General features: G+C 63.0%; 1 protein-coding gene across 1 annotated transcript in view; it reads left to right on the top strand.

The window, feature by feature from the left end:
• The window catches only part of LOC132597346 (uncharacterized), a gene marked incomplete at its 5' end in the record, with an annotated part of 9,222 nt that extends 2,477 nt beyond the window's left edge, over positions 1 to 6,745 (top strand). Inside the window, 2 exons of the mRNA XM_060299198.1 lie at positions 5,366 to 5,518; positions 6,521 to 6,745. Coding sequence (XP_060155181.1) covers positions 5,366 to 5,518; positions 6,521 to 6,745 — 378 coding nt within the window. The remainder of the gene's footprint in view (positions 1 to 5,365; positions 5,519 to 6,520) is intronic.
• Positions 6,746 to 16,536: the final 9,791 nt, after the last annotated feature.

Here is a 16,536-nt window from a genome sequence, read left to right on the forward strand (position 1 = left end):
GCCGCATGGCTGCCACGTGCCTGCCAGTTTATCTTCGTCTCACCTCGCGGTCAGCTCACGGTTGTCTCACTATTTCTCGCGCACAGAAATAAACTCAGTGCTGGCCCTTCCACCGCGGTCTCCACATCTCTCTTGGTTGGTTGAGTCAGTTTTCTGTGAGTCCTTCAGGAAGCGTCTATCTGATGCTTGAGAAGGTGTCATTTCTGGTTACCTTTCTTCCCTGAAGAAATTTGAGGCCATTCCCGTGGTCTCTAACTCGGAGTGGTTTTGCTGACGCTGTTTTTCTCCTTAGATGTGGCTTGATTGTTTTCTTGTTTGGCTTGGGTGTCCTGGACCGTATGTTTCAAGATTCAGTGTTGATTGATCTCTCTCCATGTTTTTCCTAGGGACACTGTGTCCTTCCAAATCTTTCCTTCTTCCGTAATGTTTTCTTTAATTTTTAAAGTTTCCTGGGATTTTGGTGTCATGGTTGGTTTGGTTCATGCTCAGGTGTGCTGTCAGGCAAGTGCGGGTGTCCTTGCCTGTCTTGTGGGGTTCAGCTTCTCAGACCTGTCCCAGCAGCCCCGGCTCCATGGCCCCGGCTCCGCGGTGGGGCCGTCCTCTTTCGCTGCATCCGACGTGCCCTTGTTTGAATCAACAGGTCGGGCAGCTCACGTGCAGCTTGTGTTTTTCGCTCTCACGTCCTCCCTGAGATCCGTCAGCTCGTTAGTCATTCCCTTTCGTTGTCTTTCTTTCTTGAGCTTTTGTATTTCTGTTTTGAACGATTGACTCCTGTCTTGAAGCCCCTTTTATCTGCAAATCCATTGCTTTTTATAGAGAACCGTTTGGTCAGATTTTTGTCTCTTCTTTGGCAAAATGTTCCTGGTGTTGTTTTGCTTCTGTTTGTTCTTGGTCTGTCTGTCTGTCTGTCTCTGTCTCTCCCGCCCCCTCTGTCTCTGGCTCAGGCTGGCAGCCTTTCAGGGTACATTCTGTCCTGGACCCCTCATCCCTTCCTGTCACTGCCACTTGTCTTTGAATGAGGGAACCCTGCAGAGTCCGTTACCCGTGGAGCCTCCAAGAGTCTCCTCCTGCTGTGATTCCAGGTCTAGGAAGCAGGGGAACCCACTCAACCTGCAGTGAAGCTCAGTGTGAGGCAGGCCATGTGTGCGTGTGCGTGCATGTGCGTGCATGTGTGTGTGTGAATGTGTGTACATGTGTGTGCATGTGCGCGTGTACGTGTGCTGTGTGCGTGCGTGTGCATGTGTGAGTGCATGTGTGCGGGCATGTGTGCGAGCGCATGTGTGCACGTGTGCGTGTGTGCGTGTGTGTGCGTGTGCATGTGCGCACATGTGTGACTCCCAGTGGCTCAGGAGCCATGGAGAAGACACTGCTTACCTCCTGTTTTGCCCCCACCAGAGCCCACTGTCACCGCGGGGCCCCGTCCGGTCTAAGCAGAGGAAGCTGGCCCCACTTGGTGCTGCCCGGGAGCTTGTCCCACGTAGATGAGCAGTTGGGCGCCGATCCTCACATGCTGGGGAGCTGTTCGCAAGGCCCCCCGGGCCCCCTGGCCCCCAGCCCGTGGCCTGTGCCAGGGCAGGTTGACATAGGTGACAGGGCACAGGGCATAGGTGACAATGCTGGGCTTGGGTCTCCAAAAGGACTTAGCACTCTGTGTGCCCTTGTGTCCCTCTGTCTGTCCTCGCCATCCCCTGCTGGGTGTAGCTGCTGCCCTGGCCCTGCACTGTGCGACCCCCGCCCGTCCCCGGAGGCCCATCTCTCCTGTCCCCTCTGCTCTCCTCTGAAGGGGTTAACTCTGCATGGTCTCCAGGCTCGGCGCTCTGCAGGGTGGCCCTGGGCTGTTCTCTGCCCCGTATCCCCGCAGGACCCCATCCAGCCTCTGCTGCACCGCTGACCCTGTTCCTGGCACGGCCCTGCCGTCGGGGCTCCCTGAGAGCGACACACAGGGCGGTCCGCCGGGTGGCCCAGCAGAAGGGGCTTTGGAGAAAAGAGGGGGGCCAGGGTCACGACCTTCCCTCTCCCACCCCTGCGTGTTGTGACGTCCCTTCGAGGAGCTGGGCCCATCTTCCAGGGCCCTGAATGTGGGGACGGCTGATGGGGCCTGGGCAGGCCTGTGCTCCAGCCCGCTCTCGCTCCGTATCGGCCACAGGGCTCAGGCGGCACAGGCAGCTGGGCACGACTGGCCGCTGGCTTCATTTGCCTCTGGAAGTGGTGGCCCCCCGTAGGGTGCAGGAGGCCAGATGGGAGCAATGGGGGGGCGGGAGAGGGGGAGGAGGGTGCGCTGGGCCTCCTGGCCGTCCCATGTGGGGCGGACCCTGGAGCGTGTCTGGGCGAGGCGATGGGGACCTTCCCGCAGGGCAGGGCAGGAAGGGGCGGGCAGGCCCGCACCCCTGGGCTGGCTGGCCGGACCCCTGCCCTGGGCCCAGCGCAGCCGGGCTGAGGCCAGAGGCCCCAACTGACTGACGGGCTTTCTTACCGGGTGGGGCTGCGGCTCACCCATGGCGAGCCCACCTCCTTGCACACTCATAACTATTGTTAATTAAGACTGTCTCCATTATAGGGCTAATTAACAATTAGCATAAACATAACTAGCCAGCGCTGACATTTAACTCATTACATTGTTTAAATAATTTTCCGAAATTACCCCAAGCGGCATTCTGTCAGCTTGCAATAATGGTACCACTTTGTCATGTAAATTAAATAACATTTGTGTTACTGTCTCCCTGCCCTGTGGGAGACACTGGCCCCCAGGTGCCCTGTCCTGCGGCCACCGCCTGGGCCCCTCTACCCAGCCCGGCACCAGCGCCCCATGGCCACCTGGTGCAGGAAGTGTGGCTGGATTTTCCACCATCCTGTGGGCAGCATTGGTCCTAGGCCCCAGGGCTGAGGGAGGCCCCCATGGCCTACTGGGCGCGAGGGTTCCGGGGCCTCAGCTTCCAGCAGGTTCCCGGGGAAGACCCTGGCACCCGAAACTGAAGCCTGTCCTGTCCCATCGTTGCTGCCCCCGCAGGCCCCTACCGCAGGGGCGCAGTCTTGTGTGTCCAGGAGCGGAGGGGACACATCTAGTCATCCCTGCTGGCACCGGCCAAGGCCATCCTCAGGGCCGAAGCCCAGGCCGCCTCCACGCCAGGACCGCTGCAGTCCCTGCCTGGGGTCCCTCATCACCACCCCCTCCCCGATGGGCCTCACAGCCCTAGTGTGGGGGCCCCATGGGGCATCTGGCCTGGAGCGGGGACCTCCTCTTCATCGTGAGGGACCCCTGACAGGGGCCCAAAGGGACCTGGCTGGACAAGGGGCCGTGCCTCTCTCTCAACCCCTGGCCCAGACCCCCAACTGGAGTCCTGCAGGTCTGGGGTCCGGGAGGAGTGACCCCATGCCTTCAGCGTCATTATCACTGCCAGGCGGGTCCCCTGCGTCCTCCTGGGAGACCCTGAGCACAGCCCTGCGTGCAGCAGCCCCTCCCCTCCCAGCCGGGCCGCCCCTTCCCACTGCACTCCTGCCCCTCCCCCTGCCCTGGCCTCTGGTACCCCAGCTCTGGGCTCCGGCCCAGGCGCCTCGCCAGGGCAGAGGGAGGCTGGCCTGAGGTCCCCGCAGGGAGGAACGGGATGCCCTCCCGGGGTTCGCCTCAGCCCAGGCGGACCACCCTCCTCCCACTCCTGCCCCCGAGCTCGCCCCTCCTGACTAGGTGTGCTGGGGGGTCCCCCAACCTCCTCTTTGCTCATTCTTTTTGTTCAGACACTGGGTTGTAGCTGCAGGCAGGGCTTAAAGCACGGCCCTGAACTCCCCACCCCGTGCTGCCCGCCCTGGGGTGAGCCTGGCCTCCGGAGCCCGGGTCCACCTGCCCGCCACAGGCTCACGCCTAGCGTCCCGCCGAGCTCACCCCGGCGCGCGGCCCCTGCTCCTCGGGCTGAGACTTCCGGCCTTTTGCTACATGGCCCCTTCTGGGCTGGGCTGGGCCAGGTGAGCCCCAGGGCCCTCCCTCCCCCTGGAAGGCATGCAGCCACTCAGTGAGCACCACACGGGTCGGCACCGCCCTTCCCTCTGGGCCCCTGGACGACAGCCCCACCGGGCAGGCTGCTCTGCTGTTCCTGGCGGGGTGGCAGGCACGTGTCTCCAGCCCCGAGAATGACAAGAACAGACAAACGAAGACCGTGAGTCCAGCAGCGCCTCAGCTCCGCCCCTAAGGAGAACGCAGGGTCCTGCGATGTCCCTAAGGAGAATGCAGCGGCCCGCGGTGCCCCGGAGCCTAAGCCACGCGGCCGAGAGTTGCTGGGGACCAGCTCTGGCTGTTAAGTGCTCGTCAGCGCCCACAGGCCTCTCCTGACTCTATAAAATTCCCAAGAATTATAGGAGCGCCGGGGTCACATAACTCATCGCACAGTAGATTTAACCTGGCGGCCAGTAATTCATATTTGTGGCGATAATACTGTTTTCCACTTTCCGAGAGTTATCGCCGTGTCTCCCTTCCAGGTCACTACGGATATCAAAAATCAATTTGGAAAGATGGATACTGTCAGGGAGCAAAGCATGGAGCCGGCGGCCTCCCCCTCGCACTCCTGAACCTTGCAGGGGCTCTGATCGCTCGCCCGCGGGACCTGACTCGGGAAATCATGGCTTGTTCGCTCTCACGGGTCAGCTTCTCCCCAGGCGTTCCCCTCCTTCCCCTGCTCCAACTCCCTCCAGATCCGGCCTGGCTGCGGCTCATGGCTCCAGGGAGGCCCCATTCTGGTGTCTCTGGACCCTGTTCCTGCGCGAGCACACACAGGGTGACCGGCTTTGGGGACGCGCCCCCGACCCCGGGCTGGGGAAGAAGCCCCACCGACCTGCTGCGCCCGCCCGCCCTGTGACCCCCCGGGGGTCCTGGACGTGGTGAAGGACCCTGAGATCCGCTCTCCAGCGAGGCCCTGCACGCACAGGACAGGGCCACAGAGAAATGCACAAGAGCCCTCCTCCTGGGGAGACGCTCCCTCGGGGGAAGTGGGTCCTGAACTGGCATCAGGAACCCAGAAACCAGGCGCCACCAGTCAGTGCGGTGAACAGACGCAGGCGGCCTGGGTGGAAATCAGGGAAGGAGCCCGAGGGGGCGTGGCTGACGGATGTGCAGGGATGGCTGGGAGCGGCCCTGTGCCCGGGGACGGGCTGGCAAAGGGAAGGACTGCAGGATGCCTGCTGGGATGGCGCTCTGCCCGCACCCCACCCTGTGCTGGGACTTTGGGGTACAGCCTGGTCCCAGCCTGCCCTGGGGCCGCCCTGTGAGCTCCGAGCTGCCCGTCCAGACGGAAGCACCAGAGCCCAGACCCCTCCACCACGCGCTCTCCTCCGGCCAAGGGCCAGGGGTGGCATTTCGCTGGACCGTGCTTCCCCCTAGACGAGGCCTGCGAGTGTGGGCACCTTCAGTCTAGGAGACAGCTTCCCGAGGGCGGCCAGCGAGACGGAGGCCTCACCCGGCCGTGGTCGTGCCCTGCGTCTTCCCTCCGAGCCGCCTGGCTTCCCGTGCGGCACCCGTGGTCCCTGTTGTCACGTGAGGGTGCCTGGTGTGTGGGTCAGCAAGGGAGTGTGTGTCTGCAGCACGCCCCTGTGTACCACGTGGCGGCAGCAGGCTGGGTGTGAGCTGGTACTGCTGCCGGGAGCTGTGTGCATGTGTGTGTTAGCGTGCCTGTGTGCGTGTGCTCACGTGTGTATGTGTGTGCGCACTGGGGACACACACCCTGCGTGCTCGCAAGGGTGAGCCTTTGTGGGCTGGGGACCCGAGTATGCTGCTGTGTGTGGCGGGTGTGAGCGTGTGCCCGTGGTTGTGTGTCAGTGTCATGGCTGCGTTGGCGTCGTGAGCGTGTGTCTCTGCAGCCCTCCCGGCGGCCCACCCACCCCGTCTCCTTCCCCGTCCGCCGTGGAAGCCTTTGTGTGCGGTCCCCGCTGCTTCACTTGGGGGTCCCGGGAGCAAGCTGTTGTCCAGGCAGCGCCTGCTGGTGGGCGCCTGCCTGCCCTCGGGGGCCAGCGGGGCGGGGATTCAGCGGCCCCTGGGGGCGTGGCCTGCAGAGCCTGCTAGGGCGGCCGACCCATCGGAGCTCCGCCCGCCCCTCCTGTGCCCTGCCCCCCCCACTCCCTCACCCCCGCCGCTCCTGTGGGCGCCCCCCCCGCCCCCCGCACTCCCTCACCCCACCCCTTCTGCCTTTCCTCTTCGCAGTCACATGCTTCTCGTGCTTTGGCCATGCTGACCTCCGACCACCCTCCGGCCTGAGGACCTTGGCCTCAGTTCGGTGTCGCTCCTATTCTGGGAGCCCCCCCCCCCGCCACCTGCCCAGGCTGAAAGGGCGCCCCTCTATCTGCGTGTGCCATCCACTCTCCCCACCAGACCTCTGCCCGGGAGGCCAGGAACTCCGGCCGGCCCAGGCCTGCACGCGGGAGTGGGCCTGGGTTCACATTCAAGGGAGCTTTGCTGCAGGGAGTTTCTGGTGCCCCAGGGACGTTCACTGCACTGCGCAACCGACCCACTGCTTAGCCTCCGGGCCCTTCACCTCGGCAGCCCCTGTGCCAGGGGCCAGCTGGGGTGAACGGCCCCACCTCCCCAGGCGTGAACCTGGAAGCAGGTCCCGCTGTGCAGAGCAGGGCTGTGGCCAAGAGCGCCGGCTCCCCGCGAGAGGGCTTCCCCGCACCCCGACCCTCCTGCGGCCTCCCCCCCCCCGTCCCTCCCACCTTGGGCGTCCCCTCCCTGGCCCTGCCCTCCCCGGAGGCCCCTTTCTCCTGCTGAGGCCGGCCTCGCAGGTGCGGACTGGAGACAGGGATGCCCTGTGAGAACTGAAAGAATTACGGTGACGCGGTGGCATTTCTGGCTCCGGGGCTGGAAGGGACGCAGGCCTGAGGCGGGGCAGTGGGGACGCGGACCCCGGATCAGGCCAGCAGAGCTTCAGAAGGAACGACGCCCCTCCCCCTCCCAGGGCCTCCTCGCTGGGGTGGGACAGCAGACAGTTAATTAAAAAGCAGCTAATGACTGCGCCGAGGTCAGCCGCCACACGGATGCAGGGACACCAGTGATATTGGCCCATGGATCACTGTCCTGCGAGGGCCGCCGGCTCGACGGGAGGTGTCCCTCCGGCTGCCCAGCACCGCCCACCCCCCTCACTGAAAGCAATTCAGTTCAGGTCGCCTTTAATTAAGAAGGACGGCGCAGAGACGATGCTCCAGCGGAAGTACAGAACTGAATCTCCCCGGCTCCCGTGTCAGGCGTCTGCAGGCGCTGGGTGAGGCCTCGGGTCTGGGAAGAGGACTCGCCGGTCAGGCTCCCGGACGGCCCGGAGCGATCCCTGCTGAGCAGAGCCAAGCGCTGGGTGCCCAGCCAGAGCTGCGCTGGCCCGGGCTCACCCCTCGCCCCTCCAGTGGATGGGCTGGCCAGGCCCGTGAGGGGGAGGTCGTCTTGGAGGCTGAGGTGACAGCAGTGTGGCCCTGGCGCACCCTCTGCTCTCCGTGGTCCCTGCCTCACATGGGTGTAGACTTGGGCTGACACCGAGGGAGCTCCGAGCATGGCGGAGGGACCCTGCCAGGCCACCGTGACCGGGCCTCTGCAGCCCCACGACCGCAGCTCGTCCTCGGGGAGCCCCTGCCCCCACCTGCTCAGGCCCTGGGCTCTTCTTCCCACCCCACCCCCAGGGGCACTCCTGTCCCTTCTGTGTTTTGCTCACTCCTGGGGGCACACCCCACACGACGCGGCCCCCGGTTCGCGTCTCCCACCTGCTCACGCGTTCAGGTCACTGTGTTCCCAGCATCTCCTCCGGAATGTGCAGCAGCTCCCCTGGCCCCTCGGCCTCACGGCCACACTTGGCCTCTGTCTCTAGGGTGCTCCCAGGATGCCCCGCCTCCAGGGCCACCCTGCATCGCGCCCCGGCCTCTGGGGGTCCTCCTGCTGCCCGTGCTCTGTACCAGCCCCTCTCAGCAGAGCCAGGAAACACACACCCCAAGAGCCCAGGACAGGGCCCGGCGTGCAGAGGCCATGGGCGCCTGTCTGCCGAGAGCTGTCAGGAGACTGAGTGCACGGCCGTCCCAGCGGCCGCCCGGGGTTCACGGGTGCACGCACGTTGTAGGTCAGGTGGGGGAGGACAGTGGTCCCCAGAGGGGGACGAGGAAGGCGGAAGACCCCATTTGGAGGCCCTGCCATTGATCATCACTGGCTGCACCCCCAGACACGGAGCTCAGCGTCACTCCCTGGAAGCCCCCTTCCACCACCTCTGGGACTGTGGCTGTTTCTGAACGTCCCGGGGCCGGGGGAGGGCACAGGAGGCCCGGCCACCAGCCGGCGGGAAGGGGGCAAGTTTATTTGCTGGTCTGGTGCCTGGTGGCCCGAGCCCTGAGCTCGGAGGAGGGCTAAGGAGGTCTGTGAGGAAGGGCCTATTGATTTTAATTACCCACAAACAGCCCACAGGGACAAAGGACTTGCGCTGTTTATGTAGCCGGCCGTGTGCGCTATTGTGGAAGGAGAGATCACATCAGCTGCTCTCATTATGACTATAATAATAAGGCCAAAACGCTGCTCGGGGCTGAGGGCATTTCTTTGAAGCAATAACCTCACCGTTCCGCCCCTCGCCACCCCTCTTAGGCAGGCTTGAGCAACGAGGAGCAATTACACGCTGTCGATATTAATTCAATTAAATCCAGGTTATTTATCAGGTATTCTGGAAGAGGCTTCTCTAGTCTCACAGAGCCGGGGCATGACTGAGGCAGTGGCCAGGGGACAGGCCTCAAGCAAAATTGGTTTGGCGCAGGCCGGAAAGTCAGCAAGTGTCCAGCAGAGAGGAGGAAGGGGTGGGGGCAGCTCGGGGGCTGCTGAGGCGGTGTTTCTCCCGGGAAGGAAGAACAGACGGCAGGCTGGAAGGTGTTTGGGTCCTGGCTCTTCTACAAACTGCCTGAGAGGCCTTGGGCAAGTCATCCAGGGTCTTGGCCTTTGACTTTGAAGCTGAAAATTGGTTTTGGATGATGACGTGGTGGTGACGATGTTGACAATGGCGGTGATGATAGTAAGATGACAACAATGGTGATGGTGATGGTGGTGGTGGTGATGGTGACAGTGGTGGTGGTGATGGCAATGGTGGTGGTGATGGCAATGGTGGTGGTGACGATGGTGATGATGGTGGTGGTGGCGGTGGTGGTGATGACGGTTATGACGTTGACCACGGTGGTGATAAAGATGACAAGGAGGTGATTATCAGGTTGATGACAACAGTGGTGATGATGATGGTGACGATGGTGGTATTCATTCTCAGGGTTGCTGTAACAAAGTGCCAAAAACTGGGTGGCCTAAGACCACGTAAAACTGATTTTCTCACAGTTCTGGAAGGTAGAAATCTGAAGTCAAGGTGTCAGCAGAGCTGGGCTCTCTGAAGCCTGCAGAGAAGCCTCCTTCCTTGTACCTTCCAGGTTCCGGTGTTTGCTGTCAATTCTCAGCACTTCCGTGGCTTACAGATGCATCACTTCACCTCCGCCTGTGTCATCACATGACTGTCTGCTCCCTGTGTGTCTGTGTGTCTTTGAGTGTCTGCATGGCCTCCTCTTCCTTGTGCCTCTGTTTTCTCTTATAGAGACATCAGTCTTACTGGATCAGCGCCCACCCTAGGGACCTCACCTTGATTACATCTGCAAAGATCCTATTTCCAAAAAAGGTCACAGTCACAGACCCGGGGGTTAGGACTTCAACATTCCTTTGGGGGGATGCAATTCAAACTGTAGCAATGGTGGTGGTGGTGGTGATGGTGGCGGTGGTGGTGGCGGTGGTGGTGACGGTGATAGTAGTGGTGATGGTGGCAGTGGCAGTGATGGTGATGGAGGGGTGGTGATGGTGGTGGTGGCAGTGATGGTGATGGAGGGGTGGTGATGGTGGTGATGGTGGTGATGGTGATGGACGTGTGGTGGTGGTGGTGATGGTGGTGATGGTGGCGGTGGTGGTGATGGTGGTGATGGTGGCGGTGGTGGTGATGCAGGTGTGTGATGATAGGTGGTGGTGGTGGTGATGGTGATGGAGGGGTGGTGATGGTGGTGATGGTGGTGATGGTGATGGACGTGTGGTGGTGGTGGTGATGGTGGTGATGGTGGCGGTGGTGGTGATGGTGGTGACGGTGATAGTAGTGGTGATGGTGGCAGTGGCAGTGATGGTGATGGAGGGGTGGTGATGGTGGTGATGGTGGTGATGGTGATGGACGTGTGGTGGTGGTGGTGATGGTGGTGATGGTGGCGGTGGTGGCGATGGTGGTGATGGTGGCGGTGGTGGTGATGCAGGTGTGTGATGATAGGTGGTGGTGGTGGTGATGGTGATGGTGGCGATGGAGGTAACGGTGATCATAGTGAGTGAATATGGGTGATGGATGGTGGGAATGACAATGGGAGTAATGCCTGCCTTGCTGACTGTACTATGTTGCCATTAGATTAAATGGGATACTAGGTTTTTAATAACTTGGTAGAATGCAAGGGGCAGGTCCTCAAGCGGGAGCACCTCCTATTTGGCAGGACACGATGAGCGCCACTGCCCATGTAACGTTTGGGGCGTGGCTGCAGGCCGAGAGCAGCCCGCGTGCTGGTGACACCTCCTGCCCCAGACTGAGCTGCTGGGTCCTGGAGGAGGCCCTGGGCGGCTGCCAGCACTGAGGGGCAGACAGCAGTGTCTGCTGAGCACCGGGGACCGGGGGCTGTGCTGCGCGTGCTTTTGAAGGCCCCTGGGGTGGGAGTGGGGACCACAGGGGACCAGCCCTTGCCGGGTGGCCTGGCTGAGACGGGCAGGAGTGGCTGAGGGTTCTGGGTGGGTCGCGGGTGGCTGGACCAGGAGGCAGGGCAGAGACAGGCCCCAGACAGCAGGGTCTGGGTGTGGGAAGCGAGAGGGCCATGGGAGAAAGGGGGGCTTTCGCCAGCACACTGGATACACTCATCTCCCCGGGCGGCGTAGCAAATACCGCAACCCGGTGGATTAAAAGGACAGAAATCTACTCTCTCCCAGCCTAGAGGCCAGGAGTCAGAAACCAAGGTGTCAGGCTCCAGAGCCGGGTTCCAGGGCAGGGCTCCCTCTGGAGGCTCTCAGGAAGCTCCCTCCTGCCTCTGCCCATGTCTGCTTGGTCTTCCTCCCATCTCTGCTGCGTCTTCTCCCCATACGTGTCTCTTCTTTTCTTCTTATAATGACACCGGACACCAGTCATCACTGCCTCCACCATGACCTCAGCTTAACTAACCACACTTGCAAAGACCCTGTTTGTGCAGGCGAGCCACAGTCGTGGGTTCTGGATGGAAAGGAATTTTGGAGGGATGCTCCTGTGGCACGGACTGCGGAGCTGTCAGGAAGCCTGGAGGTCCCGGTTGCTGGTGACCTTTCTAGAGACCACCGCCCTCCTGTACATGCCTGACTGTGCCCTGCACTCCCAGAGGATGTTCTCTGCCCTGGCCTTGAACCGCGGCCAGAGCTGACACCACTGAGGAGCTGGGGTGCACTGCGCTCCCCGGGCCACGCTCGCTGCCCCCGGCTCCCGAGGCGGGCTGCCTTGGTCTGGCGTCCGACAGCGTGTCTAACCTGCTGAGCTCGACCCGGTTGGGGCTCCTCACTGCAGCTGAGTGATTTGATCTGAGCCCAGACAGCAGTCGGCGCAGTAATTGGATGTTATGAGACGGGAGGGCCACTGTCCAAGGAGGGGGCAGCTTAGCAGCTGCTGGGCGATTGGGGGAGGGGCTCCGGCTGGCAGGCGGGGCGCGGGGCAGCCACTGTCCGCTGGAGATAAGCCCCCCATCCTCAGCCCCTTAATCACCTGGCTGGGGTCACGGGCAGAGCCTGAGGCGAGATGGAATGAACACAGCGCTGTCCGGCGCTGCCCGGCCCGGCTGCCCCGAGGGCGCTGTACAACTAGTTTCAAATATCAATTTCACAGCTGCTCAGGGGAGGAGAGAAGCGGGCAGGCATGCCTGACGCAAACTGCGTGTTTCTTGCTGGCTTGAACTTTGTAAGAAAAGGCGGAAGCTGTCAACGACGCATCCAGCAGAGGGGATGCCAGCCCCCCTCTTCGGGGGCCTTCCAAGACTTACCTGAGTCCCAGTGGTCCCATCCTCGTCCTGCTCCATCCTGACTGCAGGGCTGTCGGCCCCTCCCTTCCCCCTTCCAGCCCCACTTGGGACTTCTGTGCCTCTGCACCCTGTTCATGCCAGTCCCTTCCCGTTCCTTCCTCTTCCTTCCTTGGGGTTGGCTGAGAAAGCCCCCTCCTCCAGGAAGCCCTCAAGGAGAGCTCCTTCTCAGACCACTGGCCCTGCTGTGGCCAAGGCTCTAGGCCAGCGTTTGTGCCTTCTTTCAGAGACTGGGCATGCCCACGTCTCATCTGTCTCCCCAGAACCCCCCCCTGACTTGGTGCAGCTGTAGCCAGCCAGGCTTTGATGTCAGGAAGCCGGAGGGAGTGAGGCTGTGCCTGGGAGGGTTTGTGGAATGGGTGGGGGACTGGCTGGGACCAATGCTGGGGATGGCTGGAGGACAGAGGGGACCCTGGGAGGGGGGTCCAAGCCCTCCTCCAAAGACAGATGCAGGAGAGTGAAGGGCAGTGATGGGAACGGCACTGGAGGGCAGGTGGGTGGCGGAGTTGGGGCGTGTACCACCGGCAAGCCTCCATGGAGGAGAGGGCTTTGGCCCTCACCTTGAGACAAGGGCAAAGCCGGCTTGAAAGAGAGTTGAGGAAGTGGCACTCTTTGTGGGGACAGGGAAGGCCTGGTGAAGTTTCCCCCAGGCAGCCCACAGCACCCCTCCCCCAGGCGCCTGACCCCACGTGATCAGGCACCCAGCCCACCCTCCACCTGAGCAATCCAGGGGGCTGCAGAGGCGCCTGTGGTCCTGGCTAGACCCCGACTGTGTACGGAGCCCCGCCACCACTTTCCACTCCGGGTGGTGGAGCATCTAGGCAAGCGCCGAAGAGCAGGTGCTCGAGAAACGTCGCTGAACGAAGGAACCTCGGGCTGCGAGGGCCAGGCGCCCGCGTTCCTTCCCTCCTCCCCTCCGCGGGGCTGGGCCCGGCTCGGAGCCCCAGTGACTGGGGCGATGCCGGCGCCCAGAGCGCTCCCAGCTGCAGCAGACCGGGGAGGGTGCCACGGGCGGAGCCGGTGTCCCCGGACGCGCTGCGGAAGCGCCAGGCTCCGACCCGCTGTCCGCGTGCCTCTCACCCGCGGCGTCGCCGCGCAGACAATTTATCTCCGTCTCCCCTCTCTTAAAACACTTTTATCAAAATCGGCGGTCACACCGCGCTGAACCGTGGTGGCCTCAATCTTAAACGCCGCGCTGCAGATTTTAATTTGGGGAAGATTAATGCGCTCGCGGCGTCGGCGGCGCTGCGCCCGTTATCGGGCCTGACGGGTGTCAGCGTCCCCGCGCGCGTGTCCCCGTGTCCTGGGTCCCGCCGGGCCGCCGGCGCAGCGCCTATCGGGTTGGGGGCAGGGGGCGCAAGATGAAGCCCCGGGCCCCAGGTGTGTTGGGGGATGGGCGCCGGGGGGGAGCCGGGCCCCTGCGCCGCCCTCCCCCACGCCGCCGGGCCCCCTACCCAAACCCTGTGGCCGGCCCTCCTCCACCGCAGAGTCCAAGGCAGGACCTCCAGCTGCGACCCCCTGCGGTGCACACCGGGACCTCCACCCTCTCTGAGCCCCGGGATCCGAATACTGGTGACCTTGAACTCCAGACTCCTAAATCCAAGGCCGGGAGTTCCCCGCCCCACAAGTACCTGGCCTCACCCCGCCAGTTGCCCCGGCCCACTCACTCCAGCCCAGCTCTTGCCCACAGCCTCTCCTGGCTCCACCTCCGGGATTTCTCCAGAGCTGCCCCCTCCCCTGCCAGTTGAGCCCCCTGCCCTCAGGGCCGTGGCCCTCGACCCCGCGCTCGGGCCGGCTGCACGGAACGGGGAGGGGCACGGTCAGCTCACGCCCGCTTCTGTTCAGCGCCCACAAGGAGCCTGCTCCCCAGTGCCCGGCCAGCCCTGCCGCAGCCCACCTGTGCCCCCCGCCCCTTGCCCTCCCCCTCCCTTCCCCCCTCCCTCCCCTCACCCCTGCCCCTGACCCCGGCCCCTGATGCTGTCTTTGAATGCTGGCCTGCCCCGAGTGCTCCTGTCACCACTGCCTCTCCAGGCCTGGAACCCTCCCCTCGGCACTGTCTTTCCCGGCAGCCACTGACAGCTCATGGTGTCTGTCTGTCTTGGCCCCCAGCACACAGTAGGTGCTCATTGAGTGTGTCCCTGGCCGCCCACCCCTCCGGGAAGCACTGGCCCTGGGGAAGGGACGGGCCCCGACGGCCTGGACCCGAGGCGGGCTAGACCCTGGAGGAAAGCCAGGAGCCGCCCAGGTGGACGATGGCAGGGCTAGGGAGAGGCCAAGCACGGGGTCAGTGAGGATGCCCTCTGACCCCAGCACTCACTGGAGGGTCTGGGCCCACCTTTGAGGGCCTCCCAGGCAGTGGTGGGGTGGGACATCAGCCTGTAAAGGGCTGCTCTTGGGGCCCTGAACTCTGGACTCCCTGACCTGCCGCCCAGCCCTACGCCTACCTTGCCCTGGACGGAGGACCCTGCTGTCCTGAGGAAAGCCTTCCATCCTCCCCACACCCACTTGGAGCTGGGCAGGGCGCCCCCTCAGCCCTGGCCCTTCCTCACCGGCCACTCTGGGCACGAGGGAGCTGCAGGTGCAGGACAGGGCTGGGTGGTCATCACAGGCTGGACCATCGAGGCTGGACTGCTCTGTCCAGTGGCTCCACGTGGCCAAGCGTCTGCCTTCACTGGCACCGCAGCGTCTGCTCCCACGGGTCTTAGAATACGTGGCTGCTTTTTGTGTAAAATTAGTGGACAGGAGAAGTTTGAAACCATCGATTCCATTGATCAGCTGTGCGACATTCATTCATTCATTCAGCGCTATTCACTGGATTCTGGCTACGGGGTGTACTGAGGGGTTAGCAATGCTCCGTCCTGCTTGTGAGCCACGTGTGACACCCCCAGTGATCGGAGCTGAGAGAGCAATGGGGGGAGAAGGCCCCAAAGTCTAGCTGACAGCAGAGGGCACTGCGTGTGCGACGCTGGTGGTGTGCGGGGTTCCTGAGGCTGCCGGCTGGGCAGGAAGCTGAGGGCGTTGGGCAGGGTCTGGACCACAGATGTGTGGGATGGGCAGGAGGGACACTGTGTCATCCAAGCAAAAGCTGGGGGCCAGGCAGTGTGTGAGGGTCAGAGGGCGTGGAGGGATGGGGCCGAGGGAGAGGTCCAGGGGGACCCCTGCTTGGGCCCTGAGTCCCAGGAGTGTGTGTGGGGTGCTGAACTGAGATGGAAGGACCGGTGTCCAGTTTGGGCCCTCGGGGGGTGGGGGAGGGCAGGCAGCGGGGGCAGCAGTGTTTGACCCCCAGCATCTGTAGAGCCGAAGTGGGCCCGTGGGGGAGCTGGGCAGGGGCCCTGGGGCTGCGTCCAGAGAGGAGGGAGGGGCATCCTGGGTGTGTGCACATGGGCTCCGAGGTCTGGCGCTCACAGGCACTCGTAGCCCCGCGTGAGTGGCCAGGGAGGGCTTCCTGCGGGAGGGGAAGACCTAGGGAGAGGTGTCCAGGGCCAAGCACCTGGAAGGAGGGAAGCAGGAGGTCAGTGGTGAGGGAGATGAGGCAGGAGCTGCTGGGGTCTCAAAGGCCATGCAAGGGGCCGTGCAAGGGACTCATGTCACCCTTGACCCCATGGGTGACATGAGCCACCTAGAGTGACTGTCATACTGGTGGGTATAGGGGGATGGGTAGAGGGATGGGATGGGGGATGGATGGGTGGGTGGAGATGCGTCTATTCCCAGGTTCCCTGAGCAGGTACTGAGGGCCCATCCCTCCTTCCTGCCCAATTGGGAGCCAAGTTTTCCTCAATGAAGAGGGAGGACAGTCACAGCGGACCCCTCCCCAGGCACATTGTGGCCTGGCCTCAGGGAACAGGTGACAGTGAAGTCGGGTCTCCTGGCTCAGCTGGATGGAGAACCTTCAACCCCATCACAACTGCCCTGTCCATAGCTTAGCTTGGTGGGGAGTACGGGGAGCTGGGACCCCTCACCAAGCTTCCCCCATGCCCCTCTCTAGACCGGATGCTGACTATGTCAGTAGGAGTCCTTGTCACGAACTGTGGAATCCGCTCCAGCTAACTCCTGTGGTGGGCAGTGGAGGGCTTGGACGGGCTGGAACCCCTGGCAGCATCTCAGGGTCCATCTGTCCTGCCAGCTATGCTGCCCAGCTGCTGTTGTCACGGTGCCCATCCCTCCCAGCTTCTGAGATGGCCTGTAGGTCTGGGGTCCTGGGAGGGCGCATCTGATTGGCTGAGCCACGGTGCTGCCAGGGCACGGCTGGGGTGGGATCTCAGGGCCTCTCCTCTCTCCACCTGCACAGGAGAGGTGCTTTCCGAGGGACCCTGGGAGCCTGCTGGGAAGGTGACTGCCAGTGATGGCATCCGAGGGCTCCCTAGACCTGACATTTGATACCCGAGTCCAAGGTCCGGCACCTGGAATTCAGAGGGAGGTCCCCTCCCCACCTCAAGGCCACCAGGACACCCGTGCTGAGAA

Source organism: Globicephala melas, chromosome 5 (genome assembly GCF_963455315.2).
Source record: "Globicephala melas chromosome 5, mGloMel1.2, whole genome shotgun sequence".
Taxonomy (NCBI): domain Eukaryota; kingdom Metazoa; phylum Chordata; class Mammalia; order Artiodactyla; family Delphinidae; genus Globicephala; species Globicephala melas.